The sequence below is a fragment of the Schistocerca nitens genome, chromosome 3 (assembly GCF_023898315.1).
Source record: "Schistocerca nitens isolate TAMUIC-IGC-003100 chromosome 3, iqSchNite1.1, whole genome shotgun sequence".
Classification (NCBI taxonomy): Eukaryota; Metazoa; Arthropoda; class Insecta; order Orthoptera; family Acrididae; genus Schistocerca; species Schistocerca nitens.
Genome location: NC_064616.1, coordinates 806,271,200 through 806,295,465, shown reverse-complemented (window position 1 = coordinate 806,295,465; position 24,266 = coordinate 806,271,200). Strand labels below are relative to the sequence as shown.

At 44.3% G+C, this 24,266-nt stretch overlaps 1 protein-coding gene across 1 annotated transcript in view; it reads left to right on the top strand.

Annotated features, from left to right (window-relative positions):
* LOC126249433 (uncharacterized) overlaps nucleotides 1–24,266 on the top strand; it is a 619,638-nt gene that overhangs the window by 386,605 nt on the left and 208,767 nt on the right. The window contains exon 4 of the mRNA XM_049951086.1: nucleotides 9,867–10,002. Within this exon, the coding sequence (XP_049807043.1) occupies nucleotides 9,867–10,002 (136 nt within the window). The remainder of the gene's footprint in view (nucleotides 1–9,866; nucleotides 10,003–24,266) is intronic.

Here is a 24,266-nt window from a genome sequence, read left to right as displayed (position 1 = left end):
CCATGATGCCGGGTGTTGGCCCTGTGTGCCTCGGTCGTATGCAGTCCTGATTGTGGCGCTCATCTGCACGGCGCCAAACACGCATACGACCATCATTGGCACCAAGGCAGAAGCGACTCTCATCGCTGAAGACGACACGTCTCCATTCGTCCCTCCATTCACGCCTGTCGCGACACGACTGGAGGCGGGCTGCACGATGTTGGGGCGTGAGCGGAAGACGGCCTAACGGTGTGCGGGACCGTAGCCCAGCTTCATGGAGACGGTTGCGAATGGTCCTCGCCGATACCCCAGGAGCAACAGTGTCCCTAATTTGCTGGGAAGTGGCGGTGCGGTCCCCTACGGCACTGCGTAGGATCCTACGGTCTTGGCGTGCATCCGTGCGTCGCTGCGGTCCGGTCCCAGGTCGACGGGCACGTGCACCTTCCGCCGACCACTGGCGACAACATCGATGTACTGTGGAGACCTCACGCCCCACGTGTTGAGCAATTCGGCGGTACGTCCACCCGGCCTCCCGCATGCCCACTATACGCCCTCGCTCAAAGTCCGTCAACTGCACACACGGTTCACGTCCACGCTGTCGCGGCATGCTACCAGTGTTAAAGACTGCGATGGAGCTCCGTATGCCACGGCAAACTGGCTGACACTGACGGCGGCGGTGCACAAATGCTGCGCAGCTAGCGCCATTCGACGGCCAACACCGCGGTTCCTGGTGTGTCCGCTGTGCCGTGCGTGTGATCATTGCTTGTACAGCCCTCTCGCAGTGTCCGGAGCAAGTATGGTGGGTCTGACACACCGGTGTCAATGTGTTCTTTTTTCCATTTCCAGGAGTGTAATATGCCTGGATGAAATGCCTTATTCAGCCTTAAGATTGTCGAGAAAAGAAATCGACGGTTTGAAATTGTCCAAGCCAAATATTTTGACGCTTCTAGTGCCCACATTTGCAGATACCAATAGTGAAGTGGAGCATACGATCTTACTCTATCAATTCGTGATATTACATTCTCTTTTACAGTTTGCATTTGCGATAGTCTATTTCCTTTGAAGCGAGTTCCTGTTCGTCTTTTGCTAGACACACAATTTAGAATTAATCAGCAGTGTTATTCAAATCTAATGCACATATAGTACCTCATTAGCTTGCTATAGGAATTGAAGCCACGATTGTAATAGTATTCATAAATGTTCTCTAGTGCGCTGTCATCAATATCTTTTAAGTTCTAATACACTGGGCCTGGATGGAGATAGTTCGTACTCACGCTGACTTAACTGTTATTGTTGCTCTGGAAATAAACGTCGTGTACCGCTTCAATAGCCACCTTCAGGTTCAAGTTCTTTCTGTCCTTCAAAATCAGTATATCTGTCCAGCATAACATCATTTATTTCTCTGTCATCCACATTATATTTTTGAATTATGTATATTATACGAAGGTTGGAACTAAAATAGTGGCAAATATCTATTCACAACCGATACAAAAGAGTTACATGTTTGCACCTGTTACTGTCCTTCAAAGTAGTCACCAGCGTTGTGTAGAACCCGTTGCCAGCGATGTGGAAGGCGTAGTACACCGTTAGCAGAGCCTGTTCTGTTGATGGTGCGAATGGAGCGGACTACTGCCTGCCGAATCTCTGGAACAGTTCTCAATCGAATGCCACGAAATGCTTCCCTCATCTTAAGTCCGGGCAGTATGGTGGATGGTACAGTACTTTCCAGTTCCATCGACAGAACAGAGCAGCCACAGCTTGCGCTGTATGCGCCCGCGCATTGTCGTGCAAAATGATGGGTGGGTTGCGCAGAAAGTCTCGCCGCTTCTTTCGCAAAGCTGGTCGCAGGTGATGCTCCAAAAACGAACAGTAATACTGTGCATTGACGGTCTGCCGTGGAGGAACGTAATGCGTTAGGATAACACCATGACAGTCGCACACGAGAATCACCATAACTTTCACCATACTGGGGCTCTGACGCACTTTCGACTTCGCGGCGACCCATAATGGTGCTATTCGTTGGATTGGCGTTTCAGTTTTGGCTCGTACGATGTGGCCCATGTCTCATCCAGTGTTACGATACGGCGTAAGAAAGCCCCTCCTTCGCGCTCATAGCGCTCCAAGTGCGTCTGGGCAGCGTCGTAACGAATCCATTTCTGCATTTCCGTCAAGTCAAGCGGAACCCATCGTGATGCAGTTTTTCGCATGCTCAGGCGTTCCTTCAGGATGCGATGCACAGTCATATGCGCTAATCCGGTTTCGTGGGCGAGCTCACGAATCGTATAGCGTGGATCACTGTCCACTAACGCGGCAACAAAATGGTTCAAATGGCTCTGAGCACTATGGGACTTAACATCGGAGGTCATCAGTCCCCTAGAACTTAGAACTACTTAAACCTAACTAACCTATGGACATCACACACATCCATGCCCGAGGCAGGATTCGAACCTGCGACCATAGCAGTCACGTGGTTCCTGACTGAAGCGCCTAGAACCGCTCGGCCACCGGGGCCGGCTAACGCGGCAACAGAATGCACTTCTTGTTCAGAGACGCTAGGACGACATGCCCAATGCATGTCTGCCACAGTTTTCCGACCTTCGTTGAAGGCATTTACCCAACGTGCCACTGTTCTGTACGGCAATGCCGATTCCCTGCACGCCTCTTGAAGACCTTGATGACACTGTCATGGTGTACGACCTCTGTCACATTCAATCTTGGTCCAACTCCGTTTGTCCTGTTTCGAAAACATAATGACACCATTACGTTACACCGCTCGCTCACAAGCGCGATTGTGCGCACGCTGGTGACGTGGGACGGGCGAGTCCCTTTGCTCGGAGGTAAGGTAGGTATGTCAACAACGTATGCTATCAGCGACAATAGTAGATTCCATTGCATAGAGTTTCCACAGCAGTGTTGCCACTATTCAAATTCCAACCTCCATATATCCGCGAACTCTCTATCCTCGACCCCGATTTCATTTCCACAGTCAGCACGCAACTTTGTCCCTAGTATTTGGACCACATTCGTAGGATTAATTCTCTTCGTAGTATCGCTGTCCACAGTTTACACAGTAACCGGCATGCGAACATTCCAGAAGACACATTCGCACAGCAGTGCAATCACAAATCACATGGTCCGTCCGATAGCGCAGAGAAATGCAGAGTTGTACATGGAAATGACACTGACAACTGTTGTTTTCATCACTGAGTGTCACTCCAAGCAAGGTTTCACGCGGTTCCAAGAGTTCGAGTTCAAAAACGTGTCCCTTGTCAGCTTGGTTGTGACTGATCACATCGCCACTATCTTACCCACATAGATTCTCATACTCACCCGGGCAATCTATTTAACTATGAAGAAAGTGGCCATCCGTCAATGTCAGCAGAAGCACTGTAATAACAAATATTTTTATCAACTTCCTATCGCTGATGCGAACTAAGGAGCAGTTTACCTTAATACGAGGGTTCGAACTTTAATAGTTGCAACTATTTATTTACAGCCGGCCGATGTAGCCGAGCGGTTCTAGGCGCATCAGTCTGGAACCGCGCGAACCCTACAGTCGCAGGTTCGAATCCTGCCTCGGTCATGGATGAGTGTGATGTCCTTAGGTTTAAGTAGTTCTAAGTTCTAGGGGACTGATGACCTCAGATGTTAAGTCCCATAGTGCTCCGCCCCAATTGAACTGAAAATTTATTTACAATAGGTTTGTTTATAAATAAATAAATAAGCACAATTGTAAAATCAATATAAGTAATTCATGAGCCAAATTGTTAAGATAAATAACCTCTGTACAAAAGCATATCATAATCTGTGGAAGACCTATAATGTTATCTCTGTGAACTACCTGTAAGAAGATCTTTGTAACTGTTTTGTTTATATAAGATATTGTCGATGTGTAAAGTGTACAAGTTGTGTGTGATGTTAAGTGTGTGTGAGACTCTACACAAATGGACCATTAGAAAACTGTAAGTACAAATTGTTCTCAAACTTTAGCCACTAACCTCACAGAAAGAATTGATACCCAACTAAAAATCGCGTTTCTTATGTATTACAGTAAAAGTCAACAAAATGAAGCAGACTCACACACACTGACAACATCAAAAGAAATGGCTTAACACACATCAAAAAAACGCACTTGAAAATGGGAATTATTTCTCGAAACGCGTCGTGCGAATAGTAAAATAAAGAAAAATCGTGACTGGTAGCAGAAGATTTATTTATTTATAAACAAACCTATTGTATCTACAGTCGCAGGCTTTCAAAAACCATTTATAATGGATCAAATCACCATTTATTTACAGCTCCTACAAAATAGATACGTGTTTCAAAGTTTTACTGACCTTCAGAGTAGTCACCAGCATTGTGTATAACCCGTTGCCAGCGATGTGGAAGTTGTAGGATACTCTTAGCAGTGCCAGTTGTGTTGATAGTTCGATCGGCGCGGTCTATTACTCGACGAATTTGTAGCAGTTCTGAAGCGAATGCCGTGAAGTGTTTCCCTCAGTTTAGAAATCGAGTTGAACTCTCGAGATCTTAAGTCAGGGGAGTGCAGTAGGGTGGTATAGCACTTAGCAGCCGTCAGTGAACAAATCAGTAACAGCTGGTAGTATACGTGCTTGAGTATTGTCCTACAAAATGATGGTCAGGTCCTGCAGAAAGTGTCATCACATCTGTCTCTAAGCTGGTCGTAGGTTGTGTTCCAAAAATGAACAGCATAGAGACAGAAGTGATGACACTTTTTGCATGACCTGACCATCATTTTGCAGGACAATGCTCAAGCACGTACAGTGCAAGCTGTTACTGATTTGTTTGACTGATGGGGCTGCTAAGTGCTATACCACCTACTGCACTCCCCTGACTTAAGCCCTCGTAAGTTCACTCGATTTCCAAACTGAAGAAAATACTTCACGGCATTCGCTTCAGAACTGCTACAAATTCGTCGGGCAATAGACCGCGCCGCTCGAACTGTCAACAGAACTGGCACTGCTAAGAGTATCGTACGACTTCCACATCGCTGACAACGGGTTATACACAATGCTGGTGACTACTTTCAAGGGCAGTAAAACTTTGAAACACGTATCTACTGTATTTTCCACGAGCTGTAAATAAATAGTTGTCACTATTAAAGTTCCACCCCTCTTATTAAGCGATAGGTTGAGTAATTTACACTGTATGATACATTAAGTTTCTTCACATTATATTTCGTATGGACAGAAAAGTAATTACAAAGCAGCTATTTATCAACTAGTTTGTCATTGTTCTTCACATACTTGGCGTAATGTGTGAGAACTGGACTTCATAATGGATTTTAAAGGTGTTTTTTTGTCAAGATACAAATATAAAGCGTCTATATATAAATACCAAAATAAAGATAATCTCCACAAAAATTTAAGATTATGTGACAGTAGCCAAATAGAGGCATAACTGCAGTTACAGAACGTTGGCATGACACGAATTATCGCCCTGCGGAGTATACGACAAAGAGAACTCAACAGAATTTTGCGAACATATGATGATTATACAACCACCGCGAATACAATACTTGTAAATACCCGGTACTGTCCGTATAAAATAAAATAGTGCTTTATGAAACATTAAGGCCGGCGCACTTGTTAGGAGGGGCACCATAATTTTCACAAGGTTTAAGAGTAAGTTTTATTGCTGTGCTTCAAAAAAATCGCAGTAAAACAAGTACCTTACATCTCCCTTTTCTTTCTTCTGTCATTCACAGATATTATAATCCTTGATACCCATTCTCTGTGAATAGAAAGGAGTTGAACCATGGCTGGTATGCATACTTACCGCTCGCATGCATTCTTCGAAATCAGAGAGAGTTCCCAGTTACGGGTTGAGCCTAAGCGTCATTTTGTTCTTTTTGGAGACTGAGAGGCCCAAGTCCACTTCCCGTTCCTCACTGTCTAATATCTGTAACCATATCTTGAAACCGTTCGGTGAGAGTTGTATTTGTTACTGAATCAGAGATACTGACGTTCTTCGCCAACTGGTCCAGTTTGTAAACAAGACCTACATCAGCTGCGACCCATACAAAGGAGATTCCCATACGCCTTCTTTTCTTCTGTGGTGACATTCGGTAATTACATTCAATCCAAATGGTAAAATGAATAGTGATTTTCCTTCAAAATCTTCATAGCAGCGAATGCGAAATTTAAAACCTAAGATGCATAGTGTAGACTAAATGAGGGCTGCACACAGATTCTGCACATATGCGAAAGAAAAAGGAAAAAGTGAATGATCCTCGTTATATTCATACATCTACATCTACATACACTCCTGGAAATTGAAATAAGAACACCGTGAATTCATTGTCCCAGGAAGGGGAAACTTTATTGACACATTCCTGGTGTCAGATACATCACATGATCACACTGACAGAACCACAGGCACATAGACACAGGCAACAGAGCATGCACAATGTCGGCACTAGTACAGTGTATATCCACCTTTCGCAGCAATGCAGGCTGCTATTCTCCCATGGAGACGATCGTAGAGATGCTGGATGTAGTCCTGTGGAACGGCTTGCCATGCCATTTCCACCTGGCGCCTCAGTTGGACCAGCGTTCGTGCTGGACGTGCAGACCGCGTGAGACGACGCTTCATCCAGTCCCAAACATGCTCAATGGGGGACAGATCTGGAGATCTTGCTGGCCAGGGTAGTTGACTTACACCTTCTAGAGCACGTTGGGTGGCACGGGATACATGCGGACGTGCATTGTCCTGTTGGAACAGCAGGTTCCCTTGCCGGTCTAGGAATGGTAGAACGATGGGTTCGATGGCGGTTTGGATGTACCGTGCACTATTCAGTGTCCCCTCGACGATCACCAGTGGTGTACGGCCAGTGTAGGAGATCGCTCCCCACACCATGATGCCGGGTGTTGGCCCTGTGTGCCTCGGTCGTATGCAGTCCTGATTGTGGCGCTCACCTGCACGGCGCCAAACACGCATACGACCATCATTGGCACCAAGGCAGAAGCGACTCTCATCGCTGAAGACGACACGTCTCCATTCGTCCCTCCATTCACGCCTGTCGCGACACCACTGGAGGCGGGCTGCACGATGTTGGGGCGTGAGCGGAAGACGGCCTAACGGTGTGCGGGACCGTAGCCCAGCTTCATGGAGACGGTTGCGAATGGTCCTCGCCGATACCCCAGGAGCAACAGTGTCCCTAATTTGCTGGGAAGTGGCGGTGCGGTCCCCTACGGCACTGCGTAGGATCCTACGGTCTTGGCGTGCATCCGTGCGTCGCTGCGGTCCGGTCCCAGGTCGACGGGCACGTGCACCTTCCGCCGACCACTGGCGACAACATCGATGTACTGTGGAGACCTCACGCCCCACGTGTTGAGCAATTCGGCGGTACGTCCACCCGGCCTCCCGCATGCCCACTATACGCCCTCGCTCAAAGTCCGTCAACTGCACATACGGTTCACGTCCACGCTGTCGCGGCATGCTACCAGTGTTAAAGACTGCAATGGAGCTCCGTATGCCACGGCAAACTGGCTGACACTGACGGCAGCGGTGCACAAATGCTGCGAAGCTAGCGCCATTCGACGGCCAACACCGCGGTTCCTGGTGTGTCCGCTGTGCCGTGCGTGTGATCATTGCTTGTACAGCCCTCTCGCAATGTCCGGAGCAAGTATGGTGGGTCTGACACACCGGTGTCAATGTGTTCTTTTTTCCATTTCCAGGAGTGTAAATATTCCGCAAGCCACCGTAAGGTGCGTTGCGAAGGATACCCTGTACCACTACTTGTCATTTCCCTTCCTGTTCCACTTGCATTGTCTGTACGCCTCCTAATGAGCCATATTTTCTCGTATCTTATCTTCGAAGTCCTCACGCGCGAAGTATGATGGCGGCAGCAGAATCGTTCGGCAGTCAGCTTCAAATTCCGGCTCTCAAAATTTTATCAAAAGTGTTTTCCGAAAGGAATGCCGCCTTTCATCCAGGATTCCCATTTGAGTCCCCGAAGCATCTCCGTAACACGTTTCGCTCGAATCTACCGCTAACAAATCTAGCAGCCCTCCTCTAAATTTCTTCGATGTCTTCCTACAATTCTACCTGGTACGGATCCCAAACACTCAAACAGTACTCAAGAATAGGTCGCACCAGCGTCCTGTATGCGGTCTCCTTCGCAGACGAATCACTATTTCCTAAAATTCTCCCAATAAACCGAAGTCCCGAAGTCGACGATTTGCCTTCTCTACCACAGTTTTCACATGCTCGTTCCACCACATATCGCTTTGCAAGGCTACACCCAGATATTTAAACAACTTGACTGTGTCAAGCTGGACACAAATAATACTGCATCCAAACTCTACAGATTTGTTTTTCCTACTCATCAGGATTAACTTGCATTTTTCCACATTTAGGGCTAACTGCCTATTCATCACACCAACTGGAAATATTGTCAAGTCATCTGGTATGTTCTTACAGTCGCTCAGCTTCGACACCGTACCTTACACCACGGCATCATCAGCAAACTATCTGAAATTTCAGCAGTGTAGCTGCTTTGTTAATTGTTAAAGTCTACGGTATACACGGTGTAAATTTTAAGTTGACAAACCAGAATAACTCTAAAAATAAGCTTCACACGAAAAAATTCGTAGAATCCAAAGTTGATTATTTTCGAGGGGAACATCTGCTGGTACTAAAATTAGCCCGCCGCCCCAGCCCCCATTTTTTATTGCAGAATCAGATTCTACATAAGAAACTACGTACATTTTGTCTTAAGCATTTGTTTTGATTCTTGGTAGTAGGCGCTGTAATTCAAGAAAATCCATGTTCTCATTTTTGCGTGGAAAATGGTTACGGATAAATAAAAAAATACTTATTTACTTCGTAAATTTTGATTCGCTAAAACTAAAACTCTCCCTCTCTCCCTATAGGGAGGGGTTTGAGAGAGAAGAATTAGAGTTTTACAAATGTTGACCCAAGTTTGAGAGAGAGGAATTAAAGTTTTTCAAATATTGACCCAAATATTTGGGTCAATATTTGTAAAACTCTAATTCCTCTCTGTCAAACCCCACCCTATTGGGAGAGAGGGAGAGTTTTAGTTTTAGTGAATAAAAATTTACGATGTAAATAAGTATTTTTTATCTATCCGTAACCATTTTCCACGCAAATATGAGAACATGGATTTTCTTTAATTACAGCGCCCACTACCAAGAATCAAAACAAATGCTTAAGACAAAATGTACGTAGTTTTTTATGTAGAATCTGATTCTGCAATAAAAATGGGGGTTCCCATTTGGAATTTTAAAGTTGCCTGCCGCCCCATCCCCAGGGGGGGGGGGGCTAATTTTAGGTACCAGCAGATGTCCCCCTCGAAAATAATCAACTTTCGATTCTATAAATTTTTTCGTGTGAAGCTCATTTTTCGAGTTATTCTGGTTTGTCAACTTGAGCAGGTAAATGCAGTCTCATGTGACTAAAACTTGGACGCCGTGATCTTCACATAGTCTACGCATTTATTTCGTTTCTGTTGACTTATATGTAGGTATTTTCTTGACAAATTGGCACTTCCCTTACCGTTTGCATATTGCTAAAAATTGTGTAATTAGATTGAAACATATTTTCGCGTAGGATACGGCTATAAACTTTGTTTCCCAAACACTCAAATTTCGGTCTGTATATTGGTTTTAAGATACTCGAAAACAAACCTATATTTCAAGACTTAGGCTGTACTGCAATTAAGGTCTGAGAAGCACAGCGTAATGAAAAACGTACTTTATCAAAAGTGTGGATTTGTCTGTTTTAACTGTAACACGTTGGGAGGAGAGATCATTTTTCCATAGCAATAAAAGGTTTAAAGTTAACCAATTCCTACAAAATCAGATTAATTGTAAGAATTGTAATGGCTGGTTACTGTATTTCAGGAGTAATTGCGATGATCGTATCGCTCGTATCCTGAGGGAGCACTACACACGCCCCTACTTCCTGCCCCCAACTGCGGAGAACAAGAACACTGACTGGATATTTATCGGGAGCCCCGGCTACGGGGCCCACATGCACGTAAGTTGATTCACACATAAATGTATTTCTGCACATGGAACATATTCTAACATGCAGGTCCACGAAAATTATCTAAGAAATGACTGCTCTGAATTATTTTCTAACAATCTATTACATGTGTAGTTAACACTGTGACTCCAGACAGTTTCACGACTACACGTAACTTTTTTTAGATCCGACAATCTGACAGTCATACTTACTTTTCAGTAACTTGTAAACAGGTAATTTCTAATTTGTGAAATCGTGTATCAAGGTAATTCATTCTCTGATGAAGAAGAATGACGAATTAACCGCTGCTGGTCCGAAAAACTGTACAATATGGATGTTTTGAGTGGTTTTGCAAATCCATTAGGCAAAGGCCGAGTTGGTTTCCCATCTCCACAGAACACGCTCACAGTTAAATTACAGACGACTTAAATAATGTCATTCATTTCCATTAAGGTAACATATTGGCATGAGGATGGACAGCCGGGCACAGAAAAAGTTATAGATCCACGATGATTCATCCTGCAGAAATTATTGTTTTCAGTGTAGTAGTAACTGCTGCAAAATGTAAACGACATCATAGTCCAGCACCAATCCCTGTCATATTCTCTGGCAGTAACGTCGTTTCTCTAATATCGTCCAGAGATATTTAGGAGGGCAATGACAAAATATTTAAAAAATCGTTGAGTAAAAACGATAGCTATGCCACTTCCTTAATGAGGTCATTTCACTGGGATGACAGTAGTGATGTGATACGCACTTATACGGATGGCGGTACTACGGCGTACACAAGGTAAAAAAGGACAGTGCATTGTCGGAGCTGCAATTTGTATTCAGGTGACTCTTGAGAAAAGGTTTCCGACGTGTTATGGCCACACAATTGGAATTAACAGATTTTGAACGCGGAACGGCAGTTGGAGGTAGACGCATGGGACATTCCATTTCGGAAATCGTTAGGGAATTCAATAACCCGAGACCCACAGTGTCGAGAGAGTGCCGAGAATACCAAATTTAAAGCATTATCTCTCACCACAGACAACGATGTGGCTGAAGGCCTTCACTTAACGACCGAGATCAGCGGCGCCTGCATAGAGTTGTCAGTGCTAACAGACAAGCAACACTGCGTGAAATAACCGCAGAAGTCGATGTGGGACGTACGACGATCGTATCCTTTAGGACAGTGTGGCGAAATTTGGCGTTAATGGGCCACGGCAGCAGACGACCGACTCGAGTGCCCTTGATAATAGCACGACATCGCCTGCAGCGCCTCTCCAGGACTCGTGACCATATCAGTTGGACCCTAGACAACCGGAAAACCGTTGCCTGGCCAGATGAGTCCCGATTTCAGTTGGTAAGAGCCGATGGTAGTGTTCGAGTGTGGTGCAGACCCCATGAAGCCATGCACCCAAGTTGTCAACAAAGCACTGTCCAAGCAGGTGGTGGCTCCATAATGGTGGGGGCTGTGTTTACATGGAATGGACTGGGTCCTCTGGTCGAACTGTACCAATCATTGACTGGAAATGGTTATCTACAGCTATTCACGGACTTCATACTTCCGAACAACGATGGAATTTTTGTGGACGAAATGTTTAATGTAAAAGCGACCTGTTACCACTAAAGAACTGTGCAATAAGTTACTTCGTAATACCTACAATATAGGTTCAGCCACTTTAAAATAAATGCATCTAATGACGGAGATACAACACTCTGCAACTGCAAAGTAATATCGCTGTTTAAAGTTGGGTAATCGAAGAGAGTTTAAAACTTAGACGGAAGTGTTTTCTCAGTGCAATGTATAAACTCGTATAGACCAGCATAATAAATACAAGGCGGAAGTGTCTTATGAGAGGAACAGAGTGGACTCAGAAAAGGTAGATTCCCTTTAGACTTTTTTATATCTATTATATGGTTTAAAATTAACATAGCGATTAAACACGATGAAAGCGATGTAACAGATGGCCTTGGATCAACAATAAATACAGAGAATGTAAAAGAAACTTCAATATTTTCTTACATACTTGATATGTGTCCTACTGAGGGTGGGAAAAATACGGAAACACCAAAAACACCACACATTACCATGTCTAATACGGTGTATAAAAACCGCTGACATTCTAAACAGCTTCCAGTTGTCTCTGAATAGATAAATAAAGGTCCTGTATGGTTTTAAAAGTAATCTTATACCATTTTTCCTGCAACATAGTGGCAACTTTAGGTAACGGTGACAGAGGAGGATTCGATTGCAGTGGAGCTGGATCGCGATCGCGATCTAAAGTAGACAACAAAGGCTCAATAATATTGAGACATGGTGATTGTCGTGGCTAGGAGAGATACGACAGTTCAGCCTCGTGTTCACAAAGCCAGTCCTGGACGATGCGAACTAAGGGAATGGGGCCTTTTCGGGTTACAACACAGTATCACCGTTGGGGTACCAAAATTCTAAAGGGGATGGACCTGATCAGCGGCAATGGTCAGGTAACCATTGGCAGTAATGGACCCTTGAGAATAACAATGTAGTCTATGGAGCACCACAGTACGGCTGCCCAAATCATCTCCGAACCCCCGCCATGTTTCACTTTTGGGCCATTAACTCTGTCCGAAGTTGGGAACGGTGTGAAACAAGACTCATCCGACCAAAGGACATTCTTCCATTGCTCCGTAGTCCAGGTTTTATGGCTTCTGCGGCACGTTTTGCTGTTGTGGGTATTTGCATCAATGATGAGTGGTTTTGGAATTCCAGCTCTCCCTGGAACTCCATGTTGATGGATATCCTTTCGTGCTGTTTTGTCGCTGACGTGGTTCACGAGTGCGACATTCAGTTCTGCAGTGACTTTTGCATTTGTCGTTCTCTTTCTTTCTTCACAAAACTCTTCAGGGGCCGTCCTTAGCGATCAGTCAACACACACTTTCGTCTATATTATAACTTAGCGGATGATACCTTTCCGCTTTCCCTGTATGCGATATGAATATTTGATACGGTGCCTCTTGAAACGACCAATCGCTTCGGCTACTTTGATTACATAAGGGTCCACCATATGAGCGCCAACAATGTGCCCACGTTCGAATTCACTTAGTCCCGACTTAATGCGCTCACAACACTGTCCTGACCACGACTGACACCTTCAATGTATTGAGGACATTGCGCAGGTGCCGTTCCTGGTCGAATACAACACGCTTGGCCAGCATCTGCATTTATCTTCAAGTATGCGTTTCTCGCGCTGTTTCCATATTTTGGTCGAGCTCCTCCACCTGACTCCCCTTGGTCACGAGGTCAACACCTAAGCGATAATCCATTAGACGTCATACGTTCTGCAGCTTATCTGGAGTCGCCGAAGCGAGCGCGTTAGAAATGCGGATTTTGGGTTCTGGTGTTGGTTTTGGTAAAGAAAGCACATGCACAAGGCTTTCATCATAGGAGTACAAGAGTGGTGAGGGAGCCGGCGTTCCCGTCCCCTCAATCCCCTATAATATTCCAAGTAAGAGCAGAAACCCCCGTTTAGCGCAGGTATATGAAGGCCGGTTGGACTAGCAACCATCGGATGTGCAGCAGCAGTAACCACAGGTAGCTGACGAACTGAGGGTGCGCACACAGAAGGTTCAAGTTACCTGCATACCGTCCAACGACTTAGACCAGCGCTATGAATGAGGCTTTTCTGTCGTATAATAGGATACAAAAGGGCGGACAGACTGTAGGAATGAAGGACACACTCTTTGTCCTGTGGTTACTTCTGCCCTGTTGATGCCATTGTCCTCCATACTGTAGATATGAATTTTTCCTCTAGTGCGAAGCGTTCGTCCTGGTTTCTCAGTCCGTAACACTTTTCTGATAGCTAGAAATCCGCGTCTATAGACGAATTCCAGTCTTTCCAATTTGGGTTCAAGTTCAAAAATGGTTCAAATGGCTCTGAGCACTATGGGACTCAACTGCTGAGGTTAGTAGTCCCCTAGAACTTAGAACTAGTTAAACCTAACTAACCTAAGGACATCACAAACATCCACGCCCGAGGCAGGATTCGAACCTGCGACCGTAGCGGTCTTGCGGGTTCAAGTTCAGACGATAGTCTTGGTTAGCTGCTTGTAGCAATGACTTTCCCTATTTTTTTTCTTTTTAATATATAGAAGTTGGGTATCTGTTTCACAATTAACTTCAGATATAAAGTTTCTATTTTTTATTTCTCCTTCAACGTGGATAGTATATTTACACAACAACGACCACAAAAACCGATTTTTGTTGAAATCATAAGAAGAGTGGAAATCTCAGACGTTCTAAGCGGCAAATATCAAATTCGACGGGAGAATAAAAAAATACTGTATCTCGTTTTGTACGTAACCTATTTGTATCCAAAAAATTGAGAATGTATTCTGATACCACGAACTTATACTGCTCACCTCATCACTGCAAAAAACAATGAGACAAATTAGAAAATATTTAATTTATTAAGAACGTTCTAGGTGTCATACCAGGGAACGGACTGGTTCTAAGTGTCAGTAAGGAAGTTTTTCTTTCGAGTGCTATTAATACCAAACCACTATGTGTTATTTTTTGATAAAACGAATGCAGAGATATTGCAGTAATGTTTTAATCACCAAAAACCATTTCTCATATCTCTTATCTTTTTACAAGAGTTTAACAAAATTAAATTCGTGAAAAATATTTCAGTATTGTCATCTCTTTCTTACACAACTCCATTGTTGGGATCAGATGTTGCAAAGTTTATTACAGATCTCCCTGTGCTGTTGAGGAAGAAATGACAGGTCTTTCTGTTCTACAACTGATAAAAGTTGCTGATTTTCAGATTAAGTACGGCATGCCGTACATCCGCCATTACGTTTCTTCTTTTGAATACTTTGACATTTTTCCATTCTTCTGTTTCAGAGTAAGAATTTTTAATAACTACTTGAGATGCATGTGTTTGAGACATTTTGATCATACTGCTTTTTCCCATTTTTTAAACTCGAATTATCTCCTTCCATTACAATGATCTTTTATCGATACAGAGAAAATCTTACACGCACTCTGCTTACCACTCGAACTGAGCATCCACTAAATGAAGGAGACCTTAACGCATGGCACTTGAAACTTCGAAGGGAAGAACTGCTTGGCAGAAAGACTATGTATCATCTAGTAATACATATTTGAAACATTTTCTGTAACGTTTATAACTGAAACAGCAACCAGCCCCAAGTATGGTTTAACAAGGTTTATTTGTATGAAACTATGACCGATTTCGGATTTTCTTACAAATACATCTTCAGCTGATTGTTACACGTTTCCTTTTGTTTTCTTGCTGATACCTAGTTTTGTAACCGTTATTGGTTTTGCTGCACTAGGATAGCAGAAAGTACAAATAAACTTTGTTAAACCCTATTTGTGGCTGGTTGCTATTTCAGTTATAAACGTTATATTATTACACCTACGGTCCCAACATGTCGATTTTCGACAAAATAGCATGAAACATTTTCTCTGTGATTTGGCACCTGGAACAAGTCTAGGGACATACAGCAGAGTCCCAAGAACACAACAGCACTAGTAACGTGTTTCGTGAAATAATGGCACATAGAACGTTTGAAATTTCCATTCTTCATGTAAATGACAAATTACTTGCAAAATAAAAAACAATATTTCTTCTCTATTAAAAAAAAGGAACAGCTTTTTAATGTATGAACGCAGAAGTAATAATTAAATTTGTCTTTATAAAAAATGTTTACAAACAGGTTCGTACAGTCACAACATTTTTGAGATATAAACCAGACAGACATCAACAATGTGGTATCTATCAGCTGAGTTGCAGAGCTTGTGAGAAGATATACTTTGGAATGACTGGCAGGACATTCGGCACAAGATATAAAAAAACATCAGATCATTTAAATATGGTACAAATCATTCAACATTTGCGGATCATCTAAAACAAGAACACCATAGACCAAGCAATATTGAAAACGATATGAATATCATAAAAATCAGTAAAGACAGACTCCTCCTCCCTTTCCAAAAAACTTTCCATATACAAAAAGCATTAACACAAAATAAACAGTTGCTCCATGACCAAATAAATATTGGAAACTAGACTCTATATAGAATAATTGATGAAATTACATGAGAAAGAAAAGAGCCTTTTCCATCCTTTACCACCTCCAACAACGCCCCCCCCCCCCCCCCCGCTCACAGTTTCATTTCACTTCTCACTCCTCACCTTCTCCTCTAACTCATACTCCATCACACAGCTATATACTTACGTCCACTCATCATGGGTCCCCTTCCGTTACAAAAAAAAAAAAAGTCCCTCCATCGCTATCCCTTCTCTACTCTTACACAGTACATAAATACACAGAAACATAATTAAATAGAATTACACACACAATAATTTAATTATTAAGGAAAATTTTGTAGGTCAATGACAAAGTAATGGAAAGGTTATGTTGGCAACATTACAAACACAAACCACAACACATACTCGAAGTACAAAAACAAACAGAATACAATGGCGTGTATAAAAGTGTGTTCTGAAAAATATAAGAAATGCATATAGCTGCAGAACATCTAAAAATTAGACCAAAATTATCAGTGTCTAACGCAGAAAAACAACGATGTCCTAGCAGACGGCATTTCCCAATGTAAGCGAGAAATCAACCGAAAATCACCGTAAATACAAATCAATTTATTCTTAACGAACTGTTTTTGGATCTAAAAGTAAATAAAAATGTAAATAACTTAATTACAGGCCACTGATGATGCCTTACCTCAATAAAGCGAAACGCGTCTGGTGAAAAAAATCACGAATTTTTGTAGTAGCAACGACACAACAAAAATGCCCTCAAGAATTATAAAGCAACTACGGACACTATGGCTACAAAAATGAAGAATTTCAGGCCCTTAGATCTGACTGATTTATCGTTAACCGAAGTTCAACAAATTCCTTTTAGCAGTCATGTGAATGACGTCACACTTTTGGTTATTTTGGATCATTTGGCAATCTTCTCACCATACAGTTATCTTTTCTAAATTGTTTTGCAATTTGTTTTCTGCTTCTGAATACTTTACTAGTCGATAAACGACAGCGTCATCTGCAAACAACCTAAGACGGCTGCTCAGATTGTCTTCTAAATCGCTTACATAGATAAGGAACAGCAAGGGGCCTATAACACGACCTTGTGGAACGCCAGAAATCACTTCTGTTTCACTCGATGACTTTCCGTCAATTACTACGAACTGTGATCTCTCTGACAGGAAATCATGAATCCAGTCACATAACTGAGACAATATTCCATAAGCACACAATTTCACTACAAGCCGCTTATGTGGTACAGATTCAAAATCGAGAAATACGGAATCAATTTGAATTCGCTTGTACGAGTAAAAAGGTAGTTGTGTTTCACAAGAACGATTCTTTCTAAATCCGTGTTGACTGTGTGTCAATAGACTGTTTCCTTCGAGGTTATTCATGATGTTCTAATAGAATATATGTTCCAAGATCCTGCTGTATATCGACCTTAATTATATGGGCCTGTAATTTAGTGAAATACTGCTACTACCTTTCTTGAATATTAGTGTGACCTGTGCAACTTTCTAGTCTTTGGGTACGGATCTCTCGTCGAGCGAACGGCTGTATTTGATAGTTAAAAATGGAGCTACTGTATCAGTATACTCTGAAAGGAACCTAGCTGGTATACAGTCTGGACCGGAAGACTTGCTTTTGTTAAGCGATTTAAGTTGCTTCACTACTCTGAGGATATCTACTTCTACGTTACTCATGTTGGCAGCTGTTCTTGATTCGAATTCTGGATATTTACTTCGTCTTCTTTGGTGAAGGAATTTCGGAAGGCTGTGATTAGTAACTCTGGCTGCTGTTGTGGTCCACGTCCTCCCTCACGGCCGGCAGCTGTCAGTAGGCTCTTAGGCTGCACCAGCCGTCGATACCTCCGCCTGCTACCCCGACCAGTGTACCATATGTCTTCTTCTCGACAGTCGCTCTATCTGTCGTCTATGGCGAGAGGGTCACCAATATGGTGCTTTTCCTATGTTCTTCTGGCGCTTACTGTGCTCGGAGTAATCTGCTTTTGTCAAACAGTTGGCCAGTAGGAACCTAGGCGTACCGAGTACGAGTTACCGGCCTAGGGAGACACCACACGAATATGGGGCCTGTATAATTATCCCCGTATCTTCAACTATCTCACGATAATAATCCAGCCCTGAATTAATTACTTGTCTGACTACTCAGAAATTGACGTGGGCGAACTTGAATGTTACGAATCTCGAGTAAAATCACAAAAAACAACTCACACAGCATAAATAAATTGTCATTTGCAAAAATATACCGTCAATCCTGTATTGAAAACCAACCCCAGTCCATCAAACCGTCCAAATCAGTCGTACAGTTACACTATCGTTCAGCAGAGTAAACCTCCCAGAGCAATCACTTTCAACAGATATTAAATTTCACGCCACTGTATTTTTCCATGATACGTACTTAGGCACCACTCAAAATCATTATCTATCCGTCACAATCGATCATCACATTTAAAGCACACAATCTGTCATGCTTGATGCGGTACAAATCATTACCAATGCACATAAAGATACGAACGAAAAAGAACTTTTTAAAATTGTTGATATCTTTCTGCGCCGGCAGATTCTTCAAAAATGGCTCTGAGCACTATGGGACTTAACATCTGTGGTCATCAGTCCCCTAGAATTTAGGACTATTTAAACCTACCTAACCTAAGGACATCACACACATCCATGCCCGAGGCAGGATTCGAACCTGCGACCGTAGCAGTCGCGCGGTTCCGGACTGAGCGCCTAGAACCGCTAGACCACCGCGGCCGGCGCAGATTCTTCGCCGGCAGTCTTATTCAGGCACGGTTACCGGCTGTCCGCTGTTGTTGACCAGCTATTCGGCTTCCATACCCTTCGCCAGCAGCGGCGCCTCACAACTTGCTATAGGTTTTCTGCAACAATTTTCTATTCATATTAATAACATGAAAATTCTCCTTGTCCGGATACTGATTGCACCTCTCAGCTATCTATGTGATTTCCCGTGCTGACATGCTTACCCGTTCGTTCTCTGGTTTAATACGAGAGTTGGAACTTTAATAGTGGCAACTACTTATTTACAGCTCGTACAAAATAGATACGTGTTTTAAAGTTTTACTGGCCGGCCGCGGTGGTCTAGCGGTTCTAGGCGCTCAGTCCGGAACCGCGCGACTGTTACGGTCGCAGGTTCGAATCCTGCCTCGGGCATGGATGTGTGTGATGTCCTTAGGTTAGTTAGGTTTAAGTAGTTCTAAGTCCTAGGGGACTGATGACCACAGATGTTAAGTCCCATAGTGCTCAGAGCCATTTTTTTTAAAGTTTTACTGACCTTCAAAGTAGTCACCAGCATTGTGTATAACCCGTTGCCAGCGATGTGGAAGTCGTAGGATACTCTTAGCACCGCCAGTTGTGTTGACATTTCGAGTGCCGGGTTCTATTGCCCGACGAATTTGTAGAAGTTCTGAAGCGAGTGCCGTGAAGTGTTTCCTTCAGTTTAGAAATCGAGTTGAAGCCAGGGAAGTGCAGTAGGCGGTATAGCACTTAGCAGTCCCGTCAGTCAAACAAATCAGTAACAGCTTGCACTGTACGTGCTTGAGCATTGTCCTGCGAAATGGTGGTCAGGTCCTGCAGAAAGTGTCATCACTTCTGTCTCTAACCTGGTCGTAGGTTGTGTTCCAAAAATGAACTGCATAGAGACAGAAGTGATGACACTTGCTGCAGGACCTGACCATTATTTTTCAAGACAATGCTCAAGCACGTACAGTGCAGACTGTTACTGATTTGCTTGACTGATGGGGCTGCTAAGTGCTGTATCACCTACTGCACTCCCCTGGCGTAAGCCCTCGTGAGTTCAACTCGATTTCTAAACTGAAGGAAACCCTTCAGGGCATTCGCTTCAGAAGTGCTACAAATTCACCGGGCAATAGACTGGTGACTACTTTGAAGGTCAGTAAAACTTTGAAACACGTATCTACTTTGTACAAGCTGTAAATAAATAGTTGCCACTATTAAAGTTCCAACCCTCGTAATTTAAGACGACTAAAGTAAGCGGACCGTCGCAACCGTCGGGATAGGCGGACATCAACACTTGGGTCTTTTAGTAACACGGGCATACGCTAACTGGAAATAAGATCTAGATGAGTCTCCTGAACATCCATAAACAATGTGTCGTTTGAAATGCACTGAATTCACTGATAGTTTTTGAAAATAGCTGAAGAAAAGGAAAATTCTATTGTACATCAGTTGAACATTGAAAAGGCACATCAAGACGCTAACAGTAGGAAGTGTCTCTGACAGTTGTGGAGACTGTCATCCTGTGTGTCCGTAGGAAAGCGCTCTTCGTGGCAAACATGACTCTGGAAATTGAATGTCACAGTGGTGATGTTATAAGAGGCAAGATTGTCGACGGAGAGAACAGGTGATCCGTCTTTCTTACTGAGGAAATGACAGACATTGCAATAAAAAGAGAGTTTGTCAATGTAGTACAACAATGAGCACTGCGAACATGTTTCTCGTGTGGACCCACTTACAGACAGAACAGAACTGACTCCTTGACGGAGAGTGGAGCTGTTTATACAAACATCGAATTCCAGAATAAGCAAACATTAAAAATAGAAGTTTCGAGAACCTTCTAAAAATGATATACAGGGTGAAAATTATTTGCACCGACAAACTCTGGGAGATGCTGTGAGGCGCCATTTTCGATGACATCAAATCTTACTTACAGTACAGAAAAAGTAACAAAAAAAATTTAATTCTTTATTACCAAGAGACAAGAATATTAACACAATACAAGTACTTCCGTTGCAGTATAGGTTCAAAAATGCCTCCATTGACTTGTAAACGAAGGTTACACCAGTTGGTCATGCTCTGTCTAAAACTGCCAAAGATCTGTCTGTCTAAAACTGCCAAAGATCTGTCCAAAGCGGTCAAAGACTGCAGGAGTGTTCTTAATTTCTCCTGCTGCTGCTATTATCCGGAGAATCGGAAAACTCTTCTGATTCAACAGGTGTTTGGTAAACAAGGTTGTGCATCTCTCCATGCACAAAAAAGTCGATAGAGGTCAAATCAGGTGATCGAGTAGACCATGATACAGGATCACCTCTACCAGTCCACTTCTCTGGTAACTGTTGATTCAGTAATCGACGCACAGGGCGACTGAAACGTGCCGGCAAGCCGTCGTGCTGGAGCCACGTGCGCTGTCTTGTAGCAAGTGGCACATCATCTAGAAATTGTAGCAATGCTCTGGCGAGGAAATTATAATAATGCCTGCCAATTAATGGCCCCGGTAGGAGATATGGCGCAATTAAACAGCCACCAGAAACACCTTGCCCCACATTCACGTAGAACTGTACTCGATGAGCGCAAGAAAATGTGGCATAGTGGATTATACACTCCTGGAAATGGAAAAAAGAACACATTGACACCGGTGTGTCAGACCCACCATACTTGCTCCGGACACTGCGAGAGGGCTGTACAAGCAATGATCACACGCACGGCACAGCGGACACACCAGGAACCGCGGTGTTGGCCGTCGAATGGCGCTAGCTGCGCAGCATTTGTGCACCGCCGCCGTCAGTGTCAGCCAGTTTGCCGTGGCATACGGAGCTCCATCGCAGTCTTTAACACTGGTAGCATGCCGCGACAGCGTGGACGTGAACCGTATGTGCAGTTGATGGACTTTGAGCGAGGGCGTATAGTGGGCATGCGGGAGGCCGGGTGGACGTACCGCCGAATTGCTCAACACGTGGGGCGTGAGGTCTCCACAGTACATCGATGTTGTCGCCAGTGGTCGGCGGAAGGTGCACGTGCCCGTCGACCTGGGACCTGACCGCAGCGACGCACGGATGCACGCCAAGACCGTAGGATCCTACGCAGTGCCGTAGGGGACCGCACCGCCACTTCCCAGCAAATTAGGGACACTGTTGCTCCTGAGGTATCGGCGAGGACCATTCGCAACCGTCTCCATGAAGCTGGGCTACGGTCCCGCACACCGTTAGGCCGTCTTCCGCTCACGCCCCAACATCGTGCAGCCCGCCTCCAGTGGTGTCGCGACAGGCGTGAATGGAGGGACGAATGGAGACGTGTCGTCTTCAGCGATGAGAGTCGTTTCTGCCTTGGTGCCAATGATGGTCGTATGCGTGTTTGGCGCCGTGCAGGTGAGCGCCACAATCAGGACTGCATACGACCGAGGCACACAGGGCCAACACCCGGCATCATGGTGTGGGGTGCGATCTCCTACACTGGCCGTACACCACTGGTGATCGTCGAGGGGACACTGAATAGTGCACGGTACATCCAAACCGTCATCGAACCTATCGTTCTACCATTCCTAGACCGGCAAGGGAACTTGCTGTTCCAACAGGACAATGCACGTCCGCATGTATCCCGTGCCACCCAACGTGCTCTAGAAGGTGTAAGTCAACTACCCCGGCCAGCAAGATCTCCGGATCTGTCCCCCATTGAGCATGTTTGGGACTGGATGAAGCGTCGTCTCACGCGGTCTGCACGTCCAGCACGAACGCTGGTCCAACTGAGGCGCCAGGTGGAAATGGCATGGCAAGCCGTTCCACAGGACTACATCCAGCATCTCTACGATCGTCTCCATGGGAGAATAGCAGCCTGCATTGCTGCGAAAGGTGGATATACACTGTACTAGTGCCGACATTGTGCATGCTCTGTTGCCTGTGTCTATGTGCCTGTGGTTCTGTCAGTGTGATCATGTGATGTATCTGACCCCAGGAATGTGTCAATAAAGTTTCCCCTTCCTGGGACAATGAATTCACGGTGTTCTTATTTCAATTTCCAGGAGTGTACTTACTCCAAACATGCAAATTATGGATGTTGAACATCCTGTCACGCCTGAACGCTGCTTGACGTGCAAGCAGCATAGAGGACGGAAACGTAGGATGCATTTGACACTGTTTCAGGTACCACTGCGAAAAATTGTGCTCTGAGTGGATAATTATCTGGTTCCAGGTTGTGCACAAACTGTAAGTGAAGAGGATGTAACAATTGCTGATGATTCGTTCCAATGTTACGCACAATTGCACGAGTGCTGATGGAAGGATATTGCTCCACATGCTTCAGAACAGATTCCTTAAATTTCAGAGCTCGTACTGTGCGACTTCGTGCATATCCAGGTAATCTGCTAAATGATCCAGTCTCACGTAGAAGTTGATACGCAGCAGCAACCGTCGAATGATGCAGTGTATGGTGTTTGGGGTATTTTTATTGATAAATCAGCTGTGCTGTTCGTCCATTGTACTCGCTATGTTGTAAGCGCCAACCATATAAGCGTCCTCATTCACTGGTGTTAGCTCCATTAGTAAAAAAGTACTATGATGGGTCAAGACGTACAACTGAATGTGAATATTGAAGAGCTATAACTTACTGAAGGGCGATGTATGCCCTCTACCTGTACAACAGCAACAGTTACAACAAATCAGTCATTAAAACTGAAGAGTTAATACACCCCGTATTGGATTAAATAATACTCGCAGGACATTATGAGATTAAAGAAAATTGTCCCGTGCAACCTCCCAGAGTTTGTCGATTTAAATAATTTTCAACTTGTATACTAAATAACAAGCACTTGCTGGTTATCTGATTTGAACTTTAGACACGCTCTACGCCAGCCAGTGAAGCTAATTTCTACTCCACAATGCAGGTAGCACAACCTGTGCTCTCTATCTTGGACAAACAGTGACCCGCTGTTTTAGAAGTTATCACTGCAGCCGACTACCGCATCCTAGGGCTACATCTCGTTAGTGGCCTCCGTACGACAGGGCTGGAGGATCCTCATGTTCGGGGTCGTGTTGCCACATACCCTTCACTAAGATGAGCATCGAAGGCAGGCCTTTCCGTCGAAGCTTCGTGATCATCGAGTGGGTCTTTAGTTTCCTTGAAAGAGAAGCCGCCATTGTCGACGGTTCGTCAGGACTAATAGGGTTTCATGCAGAGGACATGGACGATGTCCCTGTGCTTTTGTCTTATTGATGAAGGGCATTAATCCTCGACTTCTTGCCGGCCGCGGTGGTCTAGCGGTTCTACGCGCGCAGTCCGGAACCGCGCGACTGCTACGGTCGCAGGTTCGAATCCTGCCTCGGGCATGGATGTGTGTGATGTCCTTAGGTTAGTTAGGTTTAATTAGTTCTAAGTTCTAGGCGACTGATGACCTGAGACGTTAAGTCGCATAGTGCTCAGAGCCATTTGAACCTCGACTTCTTACGTGAAGTCCAACAAG